Here is a 25,124-nt window from a genome sequence, read left to right as displayed (position 1 = left end):
GTGTTAATAACTTAATATAAATAGAAATGAAACTTTACAACATAAATGCGCTTTACATACAGAGCAGCAATGGCTGACACTTTTTTCAATTTGTCTTGACTTCTGAGTAGGTTAGTTAACATGTTAAAATGCTACATTCCTTGACTACGCTATGCTGACCAGACGTCTGTCTAGCTGTGCGGGTATATCTCCAGAGGCAGAGATGAACAACTCCCACCCCCTTTTATTTGTTTAGTCCATCACATTGAGTTTTTTTATAGGCAGGTAACCACAAGTTAAATGCGATGGACGTAGGTTTAATGTCAGCGTATTGACACTCTCTAGAGGTCACACCTTTCGAGGGAACTGAGTTTGTTTATTTAGTAGTTAATCTTTATTACGGGGGCTGGACTACCATAGCCACACCTCTAAGATAACCAGGTATATTTCCAGATGAACAACTCCCTCCCCCTTTTATTTGTTTAGTCCATCACATTGAGTTCATTGATTGACAGGTGACCACAAGTCAGATACGATGGACGTAAGCACTCTCTAGAGGTCACACGAGGAAACTATGTTTGTTTACTTAGTAGTTAATCTTAATTGAGGGGTGGGGGGTGGACTGGACTTCAAGCGAAACATCTACACGGGTATCCGGACAAAGAGTTTGCTTATTTGGAGAAAAATCTTAATCACGTGGTTGGGCTAGAGGCCACACCTTTTCAAGTGTGCCGAGTTACTTGAACATAAATCTCAATTAGTAAGCTGGACTAAAGATCACACACACACCTAAACGAGTGACCTTTAGCTACACAGAACACAAACCGCGAGATTATATAGCCCACTAAGCCAGTAACTAATTATTTTGTAGAAGACACGACCAGGGCTATCTTTAAATGGAGAGCTAAACACCCCCTACTCTTTATTTTATTTCTTTAGTCCTTGACACCCAATTTATTGATAGACATTGACCATTTTTTAAGCCAGAATGAAAAAACACAACGTGCTAACAAAGGATATTACACTGTCAATAAATATTATGGTTAAATAATTTTTCTAACGTGTTAACTTAATCATTATTCCTGCAAATATGTGTCTTGATTTGATAATAATATTCTTAATAATTTGTGACAGTCAATTAACTCCTTGTTATTTCTATTTTTTTAACTTAAGATGCGTACTTAGCCACTGTGTATCAGGCTAGGACGACTTTTACACATAAATAACGGAAAACCTTACAGTAAATTTTAAAATCGCATAAAATAAATTGAATAATAGTACCGCAGTTAGATCTAGCAAACAAAGAAATATTATGCTGGAGTGTAAAAAAAAAAACAAAAAAACCTTGACCTCTAACTAGTGGACGGGTATAATTTATCTACATGCCTGACTGAGGACCATGCCAATGTGTTAGCTTTTTTGACTGACACCCAACTCTATTGCGTGCGTTTGCTTTGGTTAACACAAACAACTATACACACTACACTAGGACTACATGTGTAGGCTCACTAGGTATATCTGACCAGGTTGTTAGTCTGAAATTCATAAACACATACATCCGACCACTATACAAGGCAGATTGCACTTTACTTATGAGATTTACATTAGTAACTAGTTAAATATATACTAACATTATTTACATTGACTTCCTACACACATCCTTTACAGTTGGTGGCATCGTACATACACACAGACACACTCATGCTATACAGATTTTTAGAAATACTGTTAAGTTTGAATAAATCAATCAGTAACAGAGTTTAAAACAATAAGGTATATAAAAGGAAAAAAAATAAAACCAACCAATATAGGTATGTTATTTAACAGTTTCGTAAAATGTTCAGCAACACAAGCTATTAACAAGACACTTAGGTATCCGGCTCCGGCTCCATCCCCGGCCGAATATCAAATTTTACTATCCGGTCATATCCGGCCCCGGCCGGATATCAAAAAGTACTATCCGGTGCACCCCTACTAAAAATATATATTTTTAACTCAATTTTCTTTCATTATGCTCTTGTTTAATAAATATTAATATTGTATGTAAAGTGCTTAATTTAAAGTTCAATAGAATGCAAAGGAAAGAAGATTATATTATGAATGTCAATAAAGAAAATATTTTATAACCTAAAAAGCTGAAACCATGGCTCGTAAATACAGTTAAGGTATGATGCTATAGTATAGCAAAATTATTCAATTTTGAAAACTCTTTTTATATGGCAAAATTCATCCCTATCCCATGCACAAACAGAGCCTCTAGAAACCCTCACATTTGACAATTTTCACTTACCCAACTTAACTACTAACCTAACACATAAAGGATGAGTGTGCACAATTACCTTTGCCTACCATAAGTATAAAAAAAAAGGCTTTGGAAGATTGCTTTAAAAGGTTGAAAGATCCAATTTTAAAAAGCCTGAAATATCCTGAAGCTACAGTCTACAATGAACTATCACCTGAAACTATAGATGTTAGACAACAATGGGCCTACACAGGAACTGGGGGATAACCAACAATAATTTCTTCTTTACAATTAATGTCCTAATTGTGCAGGAGATGTTAAATAAAAGGTTATGTAATAAATTTATTTTTAAAAAGGGGGACTTAACAAATTATGAGAGCCACAGAAGAATCCAAAAGATTCATTGTTATAGGCAGAAATGCAAACAAGAAATTGGATTGTAGGCCACTCCTGCAAGTCGATCATAGTTGACATTTACACACAAATTCACACCCAAATAAAAGATTGTGGATGAAGACAAATTGCCCTTTAAATCTTATTTCATTCATTTTGTGTACTTTAAATCACCGTACTTAGTGGTTTTATATAATATACAAATCTAGTTTTGAAAATGGTGTATGTAGAAAAGAAAATTCACATTTAATATTGTTATGACTCCGCCATGGGCATCGCCATCCAGGCTAGTGCAGAGGTGCGCACTTCTAGTAACAAGACTAAGTCGGATGTTGACATTAGGACACAAACGATTTCCGCCCAAGTTGAGAGCCTAGATAAAGATGTTGTGATCAAAACATGTTGTTCTACATGTATTTGTTATGTCCTGTAAAAAAACATCGATGTGCCTCGTTGAGTTGCCTCGCTTAAGTTATTACAATTGGTGTCAGAAGTGGAAAGATAGGCGACTCAACGAGAGAAGGTATGATTTACAATGGCAGCTTTGAAACAATTAGACCAACTCTCAGTTAAAGAGCTTAGGAAGGAACTTCGTTACCGATATGAGATAATTGGTGGTACCAAGGAGGTGCTTACAGCTCGTCTCCGGCAAGCCTTGATAGATGAAGACGAAGATCCAGATACCTACTTATTTGAAATTAAACCGGAGATTTATGAGCTCAATGGCAAGAGACAGGAAGAAATTGATGCAATGCGTGAACAAATTAACAGGATGGGGAGTAAGGTAGATGAAAGTGTATTTGCAAGTGGAAGGACAAACAGATCAATTTGATAAAATGGTGTCCCAAGCAAAAGGAGGAATAGACACGTTAGTGAAGGATCAGTTGCCTGTAGACTCGTTGGTGAAGAAGAAGTTGCATGGTAATGTCTGTGGCTGCACAAACAGTGGTGACAGAGACGCTGGGGATTGGAGCGCCGTCTGTGGCTGTGTTGTGGGCAAGTCTTGTGGGCGTGACTTTCTTGACGAGAAACGTGACAACGATTGCTGCGACGATCTCAACGGGATGTACCGGATTGAAGGGAAAGAGACAAAAGAAGAAACGGAAGTCTGTTACGTGCCTGAAGCGTTTGTTCCTTTGTACCTGTTACCAGTATCTTAACTGAAGTATGTTATGTGCCTGAAGCGTTTGTTCCTGTTGTACCTGTTACCAGTACCTTAATGAGCTGGACAGATCAAGATAACATTGGGTCTGCGTTCAAGCCTGTTTCTATGGACATTAAAGAGCTCTGCCTATCTGCCGGTGCTCACGAGGGAAATTCGAAGCTTGACAACTGCATCCAGAGGCTTAGCATGAACTGTACGTGCGGCGCATCACACATAGAATTTAGATGCCAAGAAAACCACCAACAAGGCATGTGTACTTCTACCATCATCATCGACATTGGCATAGATGAATGTCAATCAAACCACTCTAAATCTGAGCTGTCCACTTGAACCTGAAGAGACCTATCTTCTTGACGTGACACTGTTAGCTGAGGACGACTGCGGTGCATTGGACTTTGTTTGCAACGTGGCTGCATGTGAACCTTCAGCTCCCATGAGAGGCGTCTGTCGGGAAGGTCTGCTGAGACAGCTTGTCCGATCAACGGCTGTGCTGAAGAAAACAGTGCTCGACACTATCTCTTTGTGTGTCAAACGGACACGTCGTCGTCGCAATAACAGCCCGGTCAACTGGAGAAAGAGAAAGCGGCATTGGAGGAAAACAATGCGGATGGCTTCGTGGGGAACACGCTCCCTGCCGCCTGTGCCTCCCACTAATCAACCTCCACCTGAACTGTCAAACCTCAGCTGCAGTGTTTCTTTTCGGGACAAAAAGTGCTAAGACGGGGGCAATGTTATGACTCTGCCATGCGCACCGCCATCCAGGCTAGTGCAGAGGTGCGCACTTCTAGTAACCAGACTAAGTCGGATGTTGACATTAGGACACAAACGATTTCCGCCCAAGTTGAGAGCCTAGATAAAGATGTTATGATCAAGACATGTTGTTCTACATGTATTTGTTATGTCCTGTAAATAAACATCGATGTGCCTCGTTGAGTTGCCTCACTTAAGTTATTACAATATTTTAAAAAAATCACTAATATAAATCTAGACTTGTTTATGCAGATCAAAGAATACTATTCACAGGTCAGACACTAATGAAAAATCAAACAAGATTACAAAGAGGTTTGTGTTATCACACAAACTCAGAGGCAGCCCCCGTCAGAGTCGGATCCCTGTCGGATCTGCCTATTCGCAAGGAATATTCAAGACGTGATTTAATTTTGATGGTCAAAAGTAATAATGTTTCAAAGATTCATTTGCCATTGTAAATTTTTTTTTTCTGTTTTAAATGTTTCGGATGTTCCTTCTAAGTTAAATATAATTGACTTATCGCTGGACGACGGAGGTATAAACCCTGCCTGGTCATGCAGTTTGCGTGCTGGACTGTCAATAGGATTTATTGATGGTCCCTGGTTCAAACCCTGCCCGCTCCCATCCCCCGTCGTCCTGCGGGAGGTTTGGATTAGGATGTAAACCATCTTCAACTCTGAAGGAACATCCGAAACATGTAAAACAAACAACCCGGGACCATCAAGATAATCAGTTCAGCACGCTAGCCGCACGACCAGATATTGCTCTTAACTTAATAATAAACTGGATACAAACGAATAGCCTATTATTGATAAAGAGATATATTACACATTACGGCATGGCATCTAACGGATATGTACAATATGTCAGACGATCGATTTTAGATCATCTTTCAGCATTGATTTTTAATTGAAAAAAGAACAGATATATCGTGCTTGTACTTCGATGTTTCAGCACAGTTATCAACAGAGCTATTGGCATTTTCATTTAAACGGAACTAGAATATAAGGATGTAGATCTACATAAACTAAACTTCTGATTTAGCACTCTTAAGATCTATATCTACTAGATCTAGATCTATAATTAAAAAAAAAACTGGAATAGTTTAGATGAAATTTAGATTAGATTTATAAAAAAAAATCCTATATAGTCTATCAATAGACTGAATGCAACATTGAATTTTAAAATAGTTTTAGTATATTAGGCCTATAACATTGCAATATTGATCTAGACTCTAGACGTTTGGAAATCAAAATCTACACTTTAAATCTAGAAATTGAAATTCTATATCTTGATCTAGTCTATAGTCTATATCAGTCTAAACTAGACCTAGAAATTCTAGATTTAGAATCAACATTGATTTTAATTAGAATAAAAATTCAGACCTAGTTTAAAAAATCTAGATATAGATATACTGTAAAAAAAAAAATATCTAGATCTAGTTTTAAAAATCTAGCTCTCGTGCCTTTTTTTAAATACTAGTCAGATAACGAGGTTTAATAAACATTACTGTACCGAGTTGTTTTAGCATTTCATTTGAAGAATTCATTCCATATGATGTCAAAGGGGAAAAAATCCACTAGTTAGAACCTAATCACACTAAAAATGTCTCATCAATACGAGCTAGATGTCGAGGGATCGTAGACATTTGTGCACCAAGTGAGTTCTTTTAATATTGCATTAAAAGAATTCATTCATATGACGTCAAAGAAAAAAAATTCCATTACGTCACAATGGGCTAGTAACAAAAATGTTTTTATTAACACGAGAGATTTAACGAAGGATCATAGTCCTTAGTACAATGAGTTCTAATAGAATTCATTTAAAGATATATATATATATATATGCTTGTTGTTTAGAGAGAGAGTAGTCCTTAAGGGACTGCAGGCACGACATGGCCTAAATTGTGCCGATGTGCCTCAAATCAACAAATCAAATCAAATCAAATATATATATATATATATATATATATATATATATATATAGGCCTATATATATATATATATATATATATATATATATAATATATATATATATATATTCAATGTAAAATAAGTCTAAAAAGTGTTTTTCAATAATCGTTTCTAGTAAATTACTTTCTTATTTTAAAATCCCGAACAACCTATTGTCGATTTTTTTTAAAAGTCATTTGACATAAATTTGTTTTAAGTTGAAATTACGGAACAATTGGATACCGGTATCGGCTATCGATAATGAAACTAAAGTGACTTATTGTCTGTCGCAACTATTGAATTAGTTGTATAGTAAAAATGTTCTCTATTTAATAGCACCGCTTTCATTTATATTGATGACGTCATTTGCAATTATTTTATTTGTGTGCAGTACGTTGCTTGTTGCTTCCTCATAATTTTTTATGACGTAGACTTTCGTTATAGATCGTTTGGTGCATTTCACGCCATGTTGCTAGACTGAAGCAGGTTCTATTCTGTTCAGCTCTTGAATTTCTCCTTGTGCTTATGGTATTGGATAGTCTTATCGTTGGCCTTGGTTGATATTCTTAAAGGGTTATCTTGAGCCCTCTTTAGGGTGAGTTTTTATTCACATTGTAAAGTTATTCTTAGTATGTATTCGGTCGCATTCGTATTTTATAATTAGATTAGAGGATTAGAAGAATTGTTTATTTGTCTTTCTATAGGGTCTCAGTATCAGGTTTCAATCTCAGTTCTAGGCTACAAGACTGAGGTTTTCATCTCAGGTTTTCTGTCTGATGTTTCAAGTTTGATTTACGAGTCTGAGGTTCCAGATTCCAGATTACGGGTTGCTATATCCAGACCTGGTGGTGCTTTGTGAAGTTGTGAGCTTTGATGCTACTATGAACTTTGCCTATTGATTGTCTGTGAAAAGTATCTTGGATATAAGATATTTGGATTGTCATGAACATTTGTATAGTAATGATTCTAATGATCCTGATTACTGAATCTTTTATCCCGACAAGACCAACGTCTAATCTTTCGACTCAGGACCGGACACAGAATGCGACAACACATGTTCCGGAAGCTCAAAATTGGAACCAGTGAAATCTGCCCATGTGGAGTATCACCAGAAAATGCCGACCACGTCCTCCAAAACTGCTCTCTCTACCAAGAGGCCCGTATAAGACATTGGCCCCAAATCACCCCAATAGAAAGAAAACTATATGGAGAGCTCCCTGATTTGGAAACCACTGCGCAGTTCATCTCATGTATTGGTCTAGTCATATGAACACTCCAACATAACAATGAGAACGATGAAGAAGAAGAAGAAAACTGAATCTTTGTCTTGAAGTGGATCATTGATAAGGTTAATTTTTTTTTCTTAAAATATTAATTGAGTATTGGATTGAACCTTATTATATTAGATATTTATGTACTTGCATTTGTTTATCATAATCATTGGTCATAGATCATTTTCATTGTATAAATATCATCAGATTAAATCTATATTTTAATTTAAATCATCATACACATTGTTTATTAGTTTATGCACAACTGAGTGTGTATGGTGTGGCTGTCGGGCTGAATTCGGGGTTAAAAGTAATATATGTTATAAAGTAATTATAATACATAAACACATTAATAATTCAGTAATTAAAATATTAAGTCGTGACATTGTCCAAGAATATAAGGGTAATGTAAGTCAATGATGCTATTTCAAATAATCGTTTGACATAATTTTTTTTATAAAACAATAGCCCGAACAACTCCACAGTTCTTCATAGTTCATAGCACGGAAATTACATGAAACATAAGTTAGAAGAGCAAACAAACATTCGTTGCTATTGATTTGTTTTTCACAAAAACATGCGGAACAATCTATTATAGATACTTAAAACTATTGCAATGTTTTGGAAGGAACATTAAAGGTTAAGTCAAATTTTCAATAGTGTTTAGTGTTGTTGTTGTTTTTATATAAAGGTGACGGACAGACCGACCAACAGACAAAACACACAAAAATAAGCGGCTTTCATCCTGATGGGGGCACTAAAAAAATAAATAAATCTGATTATTTAAACAATTTTAAGGAATTAGTTTAGCACCACATCACGCTGCGGCGTTACGCCACTGCACGAAAATCGCTGCATAAAAAGTCCATTTTAAAAATGTTTGTGATATTTACATACAGAGTGCATTCTTAGCCTTTATAAACAAACATACAAGTTGTCTTTTAATTTTAGCAGCTAGTTGAACAGAATTTAAAAAACACCTTTAACTAATATTTATTTTTTTGTGAACATTTCTTGTACATTTTATAAATATATTTAACTTAGTGATACTGAAAATACACACAAAAATGTCATTCTTTGTTAACATATTGTAACATTGCCTCCCTTACATTTACGTAATTGTTTTAGAATTAGTGTATTTTTATGAAAAAAATCGCTTGCATAATGAATTTTATAAACTAATTTTTTTTCTTTTCGAAGAGCAAAAGTAGCCGTTGCACCTAAACTTTTCAAGCCGCATCGCATGGTGAAATAATATTTTTCCTTTCTTTTCTAGTTTTCGAGATCTGAGTGTGACAGACGGACATTTTGCACAAACCTTACGGGAGCCGCTAAAAATAGTGTTTTAAAATAGAAAAAAACTAATTTGGCATTCTATAAGATATTTTAGATTTTGTTAGCCATATGGTAATGTTTACGGTAGTTTTCGAATTTTATTTTTCATTCTATCTAAATTATAGTCACAAACTGCTATCTCAGAATTAAACGATATTTTACCTATTTTTTAAATTTACAATTTAAGATAAAACATTATTTATTTCGAAACATAAGTTGCAAATTTGGAGGAATGAATACCGGTATTCGAAACTATCTTTCAAAAGAACTTAGAATCCACTATTGACATCATGAACTGTTGTTTTCGTTTCGATTCTGTTACAGATTCATAAGCTTCATAGATCTAGTTAGATCTATAGGCTTTAATAAGTTTAACATAGATCTAAGTCGTCGATGGAATCATGTTTGCATTCAGGATTTCCAGGCCTTTACCGCTAGTTTGTTTTCAACTGAAAGGCTCTGGTCTCAAGGTCGACTATGCGAATAAGAACTGTAACTACGCATCACTAAATTTAAGCGCTATTAAATTTAAACTTCTCAGTTACAACGTTCATCAAGCAAACAACAGTTTGTCTCGGAAATATGATCAAAAAAATATTGCATTTAACAGAAAATTCGTACACAACTCTTCTGGCACAGAAAAGACAAATCGAACTGTCTTCTTTAGGCTAACACAGTTTAGTAAATTCGCGTTTGCTGGTCTCCTGGGATTCGGAGCTGCATATCTCTTTGATGTCTTAGGAGTGTCTGGTGTGCCCAAGTCAAAAGTTTATGCTGACAGTAATAATAAAAACAATTTTATTGCAGATGTTGTGCAAAAAGCAGGACCAGCTGTAGTATTTCTTGAAATTAAAGGAAGGTAAACTAATGATGTTATTAATGTGATGAACTTGTAGTTGTGAACAGTACTGAGTAATAAGGCTTATAAGCCTCTATAATGCCTATGGAATTTTCATGCCATAATAAACAAAACAATTTCAGGGCACCAAATAAATTGAACTTCATTGTACCCAACAACAAAAAAAATTGAGCTATAATTTTGACAATATCTCAATGTGTAGCAGTTGATCTTTCTATCAGATCTTCTTTATTATCGCTAGTTATTTGCCAATTTGTTTTGAAAAAAAGGTTGTAAGTTACATAATGTTTCCTCAAGTTTTAAGTTACAGAGTGAAAGTCTAATGTTTCCTCCATATTGAAGTTTTTATGCTACTAACAGAATAACTTTTATTCTGCAGTGCTAAAGAGTGCACAAAAATTATTGAATAACTTTTAACAAAATTCATCAACCTTTCATTTATTTTGTACACAATGTACATCTCAAACTAGCTATTTATAGTTTGTCTGCCATACATGAAAATCTCCAATAAGCAGATATCCAAGTTATGTTTTGTACAAGAAAGAAATAAACTGACAGATTTGAACTGGTATAAATATGTATAAGATTTATAGATTAAGTATTTAAACCATTATAAAGGCTGATAGATCTAAATCTATATAACTACATCTAGCTACTTGATAATGAATGTTACGTTAAGGCTGTTTTCATATTTGGACCGTATCGATGGATCTATTAGCTATGATAGTGGCATATTTCACTAAACTGTAATTGTTTAGGTATGATAGCACCAGTAATGGATTTGTTTTCTAATCTTCAGACACCCATTTACTGGACGGCCAGTGACTTTATCAAATGGCTCAGGGTTTATTGTTAGAAGCAATGGAATCATTCTTACAAATGCTCATGTTGTTGCTAATAAGTCGACTGTCAGTGTCAAGCTACAGGATGGACGAGTCATGGAGGGTCAAGTGACAGCTGTGGATCCAATCTCAGATTTAGCAACTGTGAAAATTACAGCAGTAACTACTTATTTACATTATTGATTTACATAAATTGTATCTGTTTATGTAATATTTTTAATATTGCTTTTGTTTGAATAGTTCACAATTTTTCTTTTAATTTATAGAACAATTTGCCTATCATACCTCTGGGAACCTCATCAACCATTCGTCCAGGTGAATGGGTCATTGCCATGGGGAGTCCTCTGTCTTTGAGCAATACTGTAACCTGTGGCATAGTCAGTAGTGTTCAACGTGCCAGTAGAGAATTAGGATTACGGAATAAAGATATGGATTACATACAAACAGATGCTGTCATAAATGTAATATATTTCATTGGTTTTTAAATACCACTATGTCTTAAACTGTTTGAATTTTGAAATGCTTCATCTAATGTCCACTTAGTATAGTATTAATTTGAAGGTATGATGGTTGAGTGGTAAAGCACTTGGTTTCTGAACCCGGGCACCCAAAGATCCCAAAATTAAAGGTCCCTGTCTTCAACAGGATTGCTCGGAACCCCCCAGTTACCACTCAGCCACCATGCCTGCAATATTACTGACCACATAATATTTTTTTTTACATCTGAGCATTTAATACCTTTCTATACCATTCATCTGGTGAACCAGTACTTGTGTTTTTTAACAAGTATTCTTATTGATAACGGTATAGATCTAAATTTATCTTTATTAAAATTGCTAATTTGACTTTAAAATTTTTATTAGATTGCTTCAATTTATTTTAATTTTATTGAAAGATAGAATAATGGCCAGACAGAATTGTCTTTTACAATAAAATATGGCTCCTTTTGTCTCGAAAGGCAATGGATGCGCCCAAGTGAGTCACTGGTTTTGGCTTAATCTTGAGACGGGGAAGAATCTGGTGTGGCTAATCAAGCCAATTCTAGAACGGCAGACCCTGCCACAATTCGTACACTTGTATGCCTCTGATTTAGGGCTAGCAGACAGGGCAGCTTTCTTTTTTTCCCTCTTGATTAAAGCCGCTTCAATTCTTTTGTTCTCAGCAAGGGTTGTCCCAGCACGCACAGTCTGTCTCCATGCACTCCGGTCTTTGGCTATGTTTTCCCACATACTTTCACTGATGCCTGAGGCTCTCATGTCTCGCTTGCAGACATCTCTATATGTTAGTCTTGGGCGGCCCTTGGGTCTGACTCCTTCCACAAGCTCAGCATATAAGATATCTTTCGGGATTCTACCATCTGGCATGCGGGTGACATGTCCGAGCCAGCGTAATCTCCTTTGTGTCAGGAGAGCATACATGCTGTTCATATTGGCCAGTCTCAAAACTTCCTGATTGGAGACATGGTCCCTCCAAGAGATGCCCATTATGCGTCTCAGGCAGCGCAAGTGGAAACTATTCAATCTGTGCTCTTGGTACATGTATGTTGACCAGCTTTCACTGCCATAAAGGAGAGTGCTCACAACACAGGCGTTGTAGACTAGGATTTTGGTCGCTGTGGTCAATTTACCATTTTCCCAGACGCGCTTGGAGAGTTTCGCCAATGCTGTGGTAGCTTTTCCTATCCTTTTTGTTAGCTCGATGTCTAAGTCTAGGTTACTGACAATTGTTGAACCCAAGTAGGTAAATTCCTGCACCACTGAAAGGGTGTGGTTCCCAATTTGTATTATAGGTATTTCTGCAACGTCTTGTGCGAGGATTTCGGTCTTGGAGAGACTTATAGTAAGGCTAAACTCTTGACAAGCAGCTGCTAAGGCGTTCACTAGCTTCTGTAGACCTCCTTGTGAGTGAGATACGAGTGCCGCGTCATCGGCAAACAGCAGCTCCCTTATCAAGATACGACGCCTTTTCGTTTTGGCTTTAAGACGTGCCAGGTTAAAGAGCCTTCCATCGGATCTGCTATGGATGTATATTCCGTCTTCCAGGGATTTAAAAGCACTGGATAGTACGACTGAGAAGAAGATGCCAAAAAGTGTAGGGGCCAGTACACATCCTTGTTTTACACCGCTCTTAATGGAGAATGGCCTGGAGGAAGAACTTTCAAACTGAACGGTGCCCTGCATATTTTCGTGAAAAGCTGACACTAGTTTTCTTAACTTATTTGGACAGCCGATTCTCTCTAGTACAGCAAACAGACCGCTTCTGCTAACAAGGTCAAAGGCCTTGGTCAAATCAATAAAAGCTATGAAGAGGGGCTGCTTTTGTTCTCTGCTCTTCTCCTGTAGCTGCCGCAGAGAGAAAATCATATCTGTTGTAGATCTTCCTGCCCTAAAGCCACACTGCGACTCTGGATAAACACGATCTGCCAGGATCTGTAATCGCTTTAGTAACACTCTAGCAAAAGCCTTTCCGACTATGCTAAGCAGTGAGATGCCCCTGTAATTGTTACAATCAGAGCGGTCGCCTTTTTTTTTATAAATTGTAACAATGTTGGAGTCTTTCAATTCCTGGGGGACCATTCCTTGTTCCCAGCACAAGCTTAGCAGTTCATGGAGTGGTTTGATTAGGGCATGTTTTCCAGCCTGAATTACTTCAGCAGGAATGCCATCTCCTCCGGGTGTTTTCCCATGTGCAAGCATGTCAATGGCAATGCTCAGCTCCTTTACTGAGGGCGTTTCGTCTAATTCCGTCAAAACTGGAAGTGATGGGAAGTTGGAAACAGCATTTGGTGAGATGGCGTTTTCAATCTGGTAGAGTTCTGCATAGTGTTCTACCCATCGTTCCATTTGCAGCGCACGATCGCTGATGATTGAGCCATCTTTTGACTTGAGTGGAGCACACTTGCTGGTGTGAGGTCCAAAGGCTTTTCTCATGCCCTCATATAGTCCTGTTATGTTACCACAGTCGGCACAAGATTGAATATCTTCGCATAGCTCCTGCCAGTATTTGTTAGCACATTGTCTCGCTACTCTTTGGGCATTGTTACGTGCAGCTCTGAGCCTTATTAAGTTGCTTGGGGTGGGATCCTTCTTGTAGATTAGCATGGCTGCTCTCTTGTTCGTAGTGGCAGTTTCCATTTCTGGTAGACTAGCTTCAAACCAGTCTTCGCTTTTCTTGGTTTTGTTTCCAAAGACCAGTGATGATGTTTGGTAGATTGTATCACGCATAAACGTCCAGCTTTTTTCTACCTCAGTCACAGAGAAGTTTTTAAAAGCTTCCTCTAATTTGTTCTCAAATTCGGTGCAAAGATCAGGATTTTTTGTGCTAGTAGTATTCAGGCGTGATTTTCTTTTTCCCTGTGAAGTGTGGATCTTAGTTGGCAGCAGTCTTGTCCGGCATGACACTAAAGTATGATCAGTATCACAATCCGCGCTTTGGTAGCTACGTGTCAGCAGTATATTTCCAATGTCCTTTTTTCGTGTCAGTATCATATCCAGCTGGTGCCAGTGCCCAGACCTAGGGTGCCTCCATGAGACACAGTGCTGTGGTTTTGTTCTGAAGTATGTGTTGGTAATGCAGAGCTTATGGTATGTGCAGAATTCAAGCAGTCTTTGTTCGTTCTCATTCATCTTTCCGATTCCAAAAAGCCCAAGACAGTCTGGCCAGGTAGTGTGATCTGATCCTACTCTGGCATTGAAGTCACCTAGAAGGATCATATGTTCTTTTTGAGGAATGTTTGCAATGGCTTCTTTGAGGTCTTCATAGAACTTGTCTTTGTCCTCCTGAGGCGAGCATAGTGTGGGGGCATAGGCACTAATTAGAGTCACTTTTCCAGATGCTGTCATCATACTTATGCTTAGTAGCCGTTCCGAGCCACCAACCGGGGGGACTATCATGGGAAGAAGACTGTTCTTGACAGCAAAGCCCACACCATGTATTCGAGTCTCATCCTGTGCTTTCCCTTTCCAAAAGAAAGTGTAGTCAGTCTCGCGGAGCATGCCGTTTTCGGCCAGTCGGGTTTCTTGCAGGGCTGCAATGTCAATATGTAGCCTTTTTAGCTCGTTGTTTATAACTGCCGTCTTCCTTGCATCGTCGATCTGCCTTAGATCATCAGTGAGACCAGGACACATTGTCCTGACATTCCAAGTGGCCAGTCGCATGACACGGATTTTCTTTTTCAGTTTAATTTTTCTTCTTTTGTTGCTTGGTGCAAGTTTCCAGCATACTTGTCGTTTTAAACTAAGCTCTAAGAACCCATTAGAGCAGGCAGGCTGTGGCGGATCAGCACCTAACTGACTGGGGGCTGCCCAGGTTGAGGCGGACGGTAGCTGATCAGTGAGGCGCGAAGACCTCTCCCACCGTCAGAGACAACCCGTGGCGTCCATACATTACGCCAATCAAGTTGGACTTATAACCCGTAACTGTTGTCTCCCGTGTTGTTTTAGCCGCTTTGCAGCAGCACCAGAGTTTCCTCTCCGGGGCGCATTCCTGGGCCTTGGATAAAGGGGTCATGGGTGGCCCATGCGTCATGATCCCTCTCTCGACCTTGCTGATGTGATCCAAAGGAACGCATCACATTACATTTGGCACCAACTCAGTTGCAGAAGCTGCCGGAGGGAATTTCATAGCTGATACTCCCAACGCCTAAGGGGCTTCACTCCTGATTTCTCCTCGAGGTTGTCTCCTGAAGCCTCAGTACCGCAAGGCAGCGGGGGTTTGAAGTCAGAGTACCCCTCTCCTAGATGAACTGCCTTACTAGGCTGACGAGCTCCATCTGCCCGAAGCTCCCGGTTTTGTGGCGCCAGGTATCCGCCTTCACCCCTTCACCTGTTAGTAAGAGCAGTTTCGCCGGGCTTAATATCTAAGCCACACGAGCAGGCCAGGTGCTGGACTTAGTTGTCAGAGGCTATTTGAGACGCATGCCATTAGGAGTACTTTATAGACAATGGGAGCTTAACCCCATTGACACCCCTGGCCATGACAACCTTTGAAACCAATAAAATATTTCTTAGGAAAGCACTAAATTGTTTGAGGCAATGATATTATATAAATAGAACATAATTTTTGAATTGTTTAATCCAGCATAAATAAAATGGATTCGTTGATCTAATGAATTTAAAGATTAGGTTTTAGTGATGACAGAAATTGTCTAATTTTCACAATTAAAGAAGAGCAAGTAGTTTTCCATTGAAATAAAATTATAATGTAGGTTCGCATGCCTGCAGTTATCTCAAAAAGTTAATTAGTATTAAATTGAAACATTAAAGTTTCATTTAGCTTTTTTAGTTTTGATTTTTTTTTCTTTACAAACATAAGCCTTTTTTTCTTCTATAGTTTGGAAATTCAGGTGGACCTCTTGTCAATTTGGTATGTATTTTTTTATATGTATTTACTTCAAGATAAACATGTATTTTTTTTTTTTTAATAATATGATCTCATGGGCATAGACATAGGGAGGATTTGGGCTCCTCCCATCCCTCCCTAAATAAAAATTAAAATATCTCACGCAAGTACTAAAAGTACTATATTAACTCAGAGATTTCTCAGAGGAAACAAATTTTCATGGTACTTCATAATTCAAACAAATTATGTTTGGAATTGCATGCACATTTTCTTCAGATTGTACTTTGTTAGAAAAATGACACTCACTGGAAATTATCTCTCTCTCTTGTTCACTAACACCATGCATTCCTTTTTGTATTTAGTCGCTGTGTTTGTAAAGCAAACGTGGAAGAGATCAGATTGTTGCAGCGCTATTCTTCACTGAGAGTCAAAAGAATTGAATCAAGTCATTATGTTTGAATTAACTCTGTCCTGGGTTTGCTTGCTCTGGGTCAGAGACAGATTATTTTTCTCTTTGTACTATGCAAATAATCATTCATGACATATCTTGAAGACCTGAGAAAGGTTGCATCATCTAATAAGTCTATAATCAATGATCAGTTGACTTCTTCCCCCCAAAGACTTCCTTGTTTTTTTCATTGACAGACATTGGAGCTCTTTTATGAGACACAACACTTTAAAAGAGTTCACCCTTCTCCTGTCTTATATGTGTATTCAGTGTCCTCACATTTCAGCAGTGGTTTGTGACTCCTTTTGTTTTTTAATTTTTTGACCAACCTGCATATTTATACTTTCCTGGGATGGATAGTGTCCTGTAGTCGCTTGAAAAATGCATTTCTGAAGCTCCTTTTTGACTGAAGTAAACATTTTTTTTTTTACACCTGGGACAGGAATGTGTTTAGTAAAAAGGTGAAGAGTATTGACTTGTGCTGTGAATGTCATGACCCAGATTTGATATAGTTCTGAACCAGAGAGTTATCTTTGAAAAACATTGAATATTTATAACAGCACTGATAAAGTTTGTTATCTCAATTTGGGCAATATGTCAGATACAGACTTCAATTAATTATTTTCTATGTACTCTTCATTATTACCAGAAAAAAAAAATATAATTGTAGCAGAATGTTAAGTGTAAAGAATTACCATTGCTACCATCTAAACATGTCCCAAATTTGCTTTGGAATTCCTAAATAAAAAACTAACTTTTATCTTATCTAATATATACATAAAATGGAGACATATACAGAAAAATGGAGAATTTTTTTTTATAGTTGTACAAGTTTCCTTTCTTTGTCATTACATTTTTAAAAATCCTGACTATGCCCTTGACATGTGTACAACTTGTTTCTTAACTCTTGTAGCCATAGTTCTGTATATGTATTCTTTCAGGATGGTCAAGCCATTGGTATAAATACCATGAAAGTAACAACTGGAATTTCCTTTGCTATTCCTTCTGACTATGCCATCAAGTTTCTTGTGAAGGCAGAAGAACTTATGAAAAATGGTGAGTTATTCCAGTACAATAGTAACTTGTTAATTTAGTGGTGACACATCCTACACAAGATATGGAAAATACACTACCAGTATCTGTAGACTTGAAGAAATTCTTTTTCTTCTTCGTTCTCATTTTTATGTTAGAGCGTTCAGATGACTAGACCAATATGTGAGATGAACTGCTCAGTGGTTTCCAAATCAGGGAGCTCTCCATATAGTTTTCTTTCTATTGGGGTGTTTTGGGGCCAATATCTTGTACGAGCCTCTTGGTAAAGAGAGTAGTTTTAGAGGACATGGTCGGCATTCTTTGATGACACTCCACATGGGCAGATTTCACCAGTTCCAATTTTGAGCTTCTGGTACATATGTTGTTGCATTCTGTTGTGTCCGGTCCTGAGTCGAAAGATTAGACGTTGATCTTGTCGGGATAGCTTATAATAAGCATCATCTTTTTTTTATTGTGATTTGGATGAGAGCTTGTCCATTTCTCATTTATTTTATTTTATCAAATGTCGTAAAACTAAATATCTATGTCAATAAAAATCTGCCAATATTTATAAAGTGGACATGATTAAAAAATGTCAGTTCTGAAATACATTAACGTTTTTGTATCAAATAAAAGAATGTGCTTTTAAAACTATGACTATGCACCAAACATCTTTTAGTACAAAGACAAGGAGTGTTAATCTAAATAGAAATAATACTTTACATTATTAATTCGAATTACATACATAGCAGCGATGGCTGGCACATTTGAAAATGTTGTCTTGACCTTTGAGTAGGCTAGTTAACATGTAATATTTTTAACTACGTCACGCTGACCAGACATCTGTCTAGATGTGCGGGTATATCTCCAGGGGTAAAGATGAACAACCCCCACCTTCCTTTGTTTGTTTAGTCCATAACATTGAGTTCATTGATGTCAACATGTTGACACTGTCTAGAGGTCAAATCTTAACCATTTGGCAACTAGAGTTGCCGGGAGTCGCCGATTTTAGGTTGTTTCGTTACCGGCGCTATTTTGAGTTTTTAATAATTTATTTTATACCTTTTCTAACTCTGACATTAGAGAGCGATAACAGTGCTATTTTTACATGCTTATTTGATGATTCTAGCTTAAACGATCAACTTTTTGTGAATTTTTAAAAATCGTCTTTTTTTTTTGCCATCGGGCGAAAATTGAAGATATTTTGAGTATGTTTAGAGACTATACTGGATATGATTACAAAGGTAATACACAAGTTTTATATCTAGAACCTGAAAATAATGATGGGGAAAGTGATATTGACATTTCATTGGAGCCATTTGGGTCCGATTCTAGTGATAGTGAAGATGAAACTAGCCTAGATCTAGTAGATCTAAACAATGACAGTGGAGATTGGAGTGCTACTACTACTGATGTTGTGGTAGAGAATTTTACTGAAATATGTGGACCAACACATGATCTACCATATGATGCTACTCCTTTTAATTATTTTAGCCTTCTAATACCTGAAAACTTTTATGAGCATATAGCTGTGCAAACTAACTTATATGCCAATTATCGTCAACAAAAAGAAGGCAAAGTCGACAGAGCATGGCAGCCTACAACTGCTTCAGAAATCAAGCTGAATACAAAATGTACTGGGCATCAGATGAACGCCTGAGAGTTGATGGGGTGGCTGGTTCTATGGGAAAGACAAGTCAGACCTTTTTTAGACCTAATTAGGACTAATATTGCTACAAGATTTGCTGCTGGCAAAAATATTAGCCTAGATGAGGCAATGATACCTTTCAATGGGAGACTCATGTGGAAGCAGTACATCAAAGGAAAACCTAACCCTTGGGGCATCAAGGTCTGGTGCGCAACAGATGCATCTATGGGGTATCTGTTGAATTTCAGTATTTATACTGGTAAAGTTGAGGATCCTATGCCTCATGGAACTGGACATTATATAGTTACTGAATTAGGTGAAAAGTTTTTAGGAAAGAGACTTCATTTCTTCTTTGACAATTATTTTAGCTCAGTTCAGTTAGCAGAGGACCTTTTGCATCAGCAAACCTATTGCTGTTCAACAATAAGACCTAACAGAAAAGGTTGGCCTCTTGATCTCAAACCCAAGGCATTAAAAAAATTTAAAAAGGGTGACGTCATGATTAGGCAGAAAGGGAATCTCGTTGCTACAGCCTGGAAGGATAAACATTGTGTCACTCTTTTGAGTACCAACACCACTTCAGGTACCGCTGAAATTACTCGCCGAGGACCAGGTGGCAACTTTCAAGTGAAAGTCCCATCTGCTGTTAATACCTACAACAAATCAATGGGAGGTGTTGACAGATTTGATCAGCTACTATCCAGTAGGAAGGAAATCTGTCAAATGGTGGAGATACATTTTTCGATTTCTCCTCCAGACTGCTGTCATCAACAGCTGGATCATTTATGCTACCTCTCACAGGCCCAGACCCAAAAGCCTATCACTAGGACATCTAGAGTTTCGGCTTGAGATAAGCACAGCCCTTCTAAAGGGAAACATTGTTCGTAAAAGGAAGCATCTCAAGGAGTTGGCATGAGTGATCTTCTTGAGCATAGGCTCATTCGAATGGTGGGAAACAAACGTGCCTGCCATTGGTGTATGAAGAACAAACAGTTTGGAAAAAGAAACAGAGCACATGAAACTGTTTATGGATGTAATCTCTGTCAAATAAGACTCTGTAAAGGAGAATGTTTCTCTAAATTTCATAACTCACTGACACTTCCAAGTCATGCTTAACGTCAAGTGCTCCATAAACATTTTTTTTGGTTGTACTTTTGTCTTATATTGGCATTATTTTTGGTTTATATTAAACTTTATCCATTTGTCTTTAATCTTTCAAAATTTGACTTAATTTGCTTCATTAGTTTTTTTTCTGTGAATTTTTAAAATACATATGTTGTCAAAAATACGGAGTTATGCCCCTTTTGTTAGGGATGGGACAGTTATTTGTAGGCAACTGCATAGTGATGAAAGGGTTAAGAGGGAACTGAGTTTGTTTACTTGGAGAAGAACCTTTAATAAGGGGGCTGGACTTCATGTAACACATGTAACAAAAGTAGAGATGAACAACTCCCACCTCTTTATATTTATTTAGTCCATCACATTGAGTTTGTTTATAGACAGGTGACCACAAGTCAAATACGATGGTTGTAGGTACTCTCTGACTTTGTTTACTTAGTAGCTAATCTTAATTAGGGACTGGACTTCAAGCCACAATTCTACAGGGGTAACCGGACAATGAATTTGCTTATTTGGAGAAACATCTCAATCATGTGGCTGGACTACAGGCCACACCTCTTCACGAATGCCTAGTTTGCTTACTTGGATATAAATCTCAATTAGTTAGATGGACTAAAGATCATACACCTAAACAAGTGACATTTTGCTACACAGAACACAAACTATTTATTTAGTAGAAAAAAGTACAAGGCTCAGATTTCTACATGCTTGACTGACAATGCCAATGTGTTATTTTTTTTGCCTCACCACTCAACACTATTGCATATGCTCAAGGAAAAAAAAAACGTGATGGTAACACCATCAACTATACACACCAGACTAGGACTACATGAGTAGGCCCATTACCTCTATTGACCAGGTAGATGGGTTTTTTCTTCTATATTTGGTTTTCCTAATGCTCTTAGATCTGCATAGCTGTAGATTTAAACATGGATCTCAATAATAGACCAGACTACAATTTAATCTATGCTTCTGCATCATCTAAGGTTCAAGCTATAAATAGGTATATTTATAGCAAATGAATAAATCTAAAACAATAAATATAGAACGCTTCAGATTCCAACTATTAACTAACAGCTACCGGTACTATCAGTATTAAGCCCCTGAAGCCAGAAGCAGTCCTTGGACTTAAAATTACAAGCCTGATGACCAGTTGTTGGTCTGAAATTCATGAACACATACATCCGCACCCACTATACAAGCCAGATTGCACTTTACCTATGAGAGATTTACATTAGCAACTAGACATTACAAGACATGTAGGTATTCGGCTCCTGCTGAATACCATATTTTACTATCTGGCAATATTTGGCTCCAGCTGAATATCAAAAAGTACTATCCGGTGCACCTCTAGTCAGTATATTTACTACCTTATCTTCTCTTGCAAAACAAATGATTTGGGGTTGTAAGTTAGTTTTTCTTTTGTATAATCTATGTATTTTGCAGATCTATTTTTCAATTGAAAACATGTCATTAATGCTGTAAATTTTAAATGAAACTGATTGAGAAATAGATTATTTGCAAAAATACAGAGTTGGGATTAAACCTGATGCAGGTTATTATTCTAGAAGGCCTGAAACACTCCAGATAGAAACAACACATAAGCAGTACTTTGTTCATTATGTATTTTACCCCACATTTATGTATTTAATCTGAACTTGCAGTAGCTTATGTATCCATTTTTATTGGGACATAACTGCATAAACAAATGTAGGCCTATATATGTGTAAAATTAACCATTCTAATAATTTCTTTGAAAATTGACAGTTACAATATCATATTTAAAATTAAACAACTTCATAGGTCTACATCTAGATCCATATAGCTATGCTGTATAGTTCACATAGACTGTCTAAATCTGCTCTGTGAGGCATTTTATGTCATGATCTTCTCCCAATGCAACTTCTCATGTGGCTAAAGAGGCCAATCAACACACATACTCTCCTAACTCACTTGTATTGTTTAATTACCTGGTTAGTCTAGATCTAGTCTACTCTCTGCTACACCATACTAAAAAGATGATTGGAATAGAAGTTTTAATATTATGTTATTTATAAATCTTTTTTTTTTTTAACAAATAATAGTATATAGTTCCTAGATCTATTAATTTGTGGTGCCCCAATAGTCCAACAGACTACTGGATAGATGAATGTGATGACCAAAGTAAATCGCTAGCTAAATATTTGACACTTAAATTTAAGAAATGGTTTATTTTTAAAAACAAATTTGATTATTCCTCAATTTAATTTATTTTCTGCTTTTAGTGTTTCATTGCGGTATAGTCTAGACCAAATCACATATATATCTATTCTATTAAAAAATATACAAATGCTGTGTCTAGGTCTTGATCTAGACTAGAAGAGTTGTCAGAGCTCTAGAATGAATGCAAATAAAAAGAAATGAAATGGAGTTTGTGACTTTAATTGTATTAATCCAGCTACAAAAGAAAACGTTAAATATTTTTAAAATACTTAAAAACCTTGCTTAAATTATCTGAAATGACATCAATTATTTTGCATCAATCATAACAGCACACAATTGAATAAGTTACTCTCCTGCTCTTGCAAGTTGACAAGAGTCCCATTCACTCTTTTTTATAAGGGACATATAAAAAAAGAAAGTTTCTTGATGGAAGGCCATGTTTTGCTGCTGAACTATTCAAGTACTTAAAAATACAAGGTTTTATTAGTGTATTGTTATTTTAAAATTTTTAACGAATGACCTAATTCTCTACATTAGCCTTGACAAGAGTCCATATAAAACAAAATTAATTAATTATGACTAATGGATTAACTAATTGGTTAATTTTGATTGACTCAATGAATAATTGTGCAAAGTTTAAACAATTTTGACCAGACAGATGGAGTGACTTGATATAAGCTCAGTAAAAATGGAAATGATAAGAACTTACTTTGAACTACTGGTATGTTTATTAGTCTCAATTGTTGTGCAGGTCAAAGAGAAAATGGTTTCCTAAAGAGACGCTACATGGGAATCACAATGCTGACCTTGACAGAAAATGTCATGCGGGATTTAAAAAATAATATCAAGATGCCCAATTTTCCTGATGTAGATGGAGGTGTCTTTGTGTACAAGGTCATCCCAGGCTCTCCTGCACACATGTAAGTTGTTGGCTACATTACAATCAATAGGATTTATCAGGATAATATTATATTGGTCATTTTCTTCCTAGATGACGCTATTCAGATTGAACTGAGTTTTTCTTTTTAAATTTCAGTTTATTTTTTTCTTAATAGTTCACTAGTTCAAAGATCTTTCCCTTTTTAATTTCATACTTTCTCATGTACTTTATAAAATTGACTTTTTGTTCTGACAATATGCCATTTTCTGATGGCCAGTATAAAGTAATACTGGTCAGATGCCTTAGACATTTTTTAGCAAGAAAAACCTGGTTAAGTTCATAACTTGTGGATCTCTTTAAGTTTATGAAAATACAATCAAAGAAGAACAGCCGGATCACACATTGGAATATTTTTGAACTAGAGTCTATACCTTGATAGGAAGTTAATGCCACTCATCCTTAAAGACATAACATTTGGAGTTCTGAAACATGGTTGTAATTATTATCATTAATTCATATTTCCATATGTTGTAGATTTTAATTATAGTAAACTGTTATAATACTGTTAAGACGTGGGAGTGAACTAAAGAAAATAACTCACAGATTCTCAGGTCGCTGGTATCGCTCTGATTGCAGAAGCACAATCCAACTATAATCAATAAATACTTCCGGTACAAAGGAATAATTTCACAATGCTCCAATTGAAATTTACAAATACTGATTCACTAACACAAATTAAAGAAAACAATCCTCATTCAACTAACCAAACTCATATCCAAAGTTTCTTAAGACATTAACATACTAGCTCAGGTCATTTGTGCCCAACAGCCTAACAAGAAATAACCCTGCTTCACACATGGAAAAAATGGTTATTCAGGAGGGAACAGGTTTACACTAATACTTATATTTTGCTAACCAAATGAAAATGAATTTTTTCCTGGTTTTAATGAATCTTTTTAATATCTTCATTTCAAATGAAATAGTGGAGGCATTCTCGCAGGTGACATTATCATTGATATAAGTGGCACTCCCATCAAGTCAGCTGCTGACGTATATGATGCCGTGGAGAAATCTGATTATCTTAAGGTGACACTCATCCGCGGAAGTGAAAAAAAAGTGATCCCTATTGACACCAAGCAAACTATTTGAAGATCAAGCTAAGGACCTATAGATTATGTTGTGAATCTGTACATAGAAAAATATATTTATAAAACATGATACAATATTAATGTCATCACTAGAAAAAAAAAAATGGCTGTTGTTTTATGAATCTTATGAACTGTAGTCACAGTTCTATCCTTGACTCCATAATAAACATTTGGAATTGAAGAAGTTCATTTTGTTGCTAAGACTTTCAATGTTGGTAAGGTTTTATTTAGTGGGGGGAGTGCAAATTCTACAGTTAGAAAATTTAATAAATATATTTCATTTGTAGAAATAAGCAACTTATCAAAATGTATTAAGAACTCCTTTTGGATGATGGTTATGTTGTTGCTCTTATGAACAGTTAAAAAAAAAGTTTTCACAAGATGTAACTTTTGAAAAAAAAAAATATATCCTGTATATATATATGTATATATATATATATATCATGTATATATATATATATATATATTTATATATATATATCATGTATATATCTATATATATCATGTATATATCTATAT

General features: G+C 36.3%; 1 protein-coding gene across 1 annotated transcript; it reads left to right on the top strand.

Moving 5' to 3' along the window:
• Nucleotides 1-9,342: 9,342 nt before the first annotated feature.
• LOC106067187 (serine protease HTRA2, mitochondrial-like) lies at nucleotides 9,343-24,789 on the top strand. The gene is made up of 7 exons (XM_013226335.2): nucleotides 9,343-9,946; nucleotides 10,746-10,947; nucleotides 11,055-11,249; nucleotides 16,120-16,152; nucleotides 17,518-17,632; nucleotides 23,329-23,497; nucleotides 24,441-24,789. The coding sequence occupies exons 1-7, from the start codon at nucleotides 9,489-9,491 to the stop codon at nucleotides 24,604-24,606; spliced, it is 1,338 nt and encodes a 445-aa protein (XP_013081789.1). The 5' UTR covers nucleotides 9,343-9,488; the 3' UTR covers nucleotides 24,607-24,789.
• Nucleotides 24,790-25,124: the final 335 nt, after the last annotated feature.

Source organism: Biomphalaria glabrata, chromosome 1 (genome assembly GCF_947242115.1).
Source record: "Biomphalaria glabrata chromosome 1, xgBioGlab47.1, whole genome shotgun sequence".
NCBI classification, from domain to species: Eukaryota; Metazoa; Mollusca; class Gastropoda; family Planorbidae; genus Biomphalaria; species Biomphalaria glabrata.
This window is presented reverse-complemented; position numbering and strand designations above follow the sequence as displayed.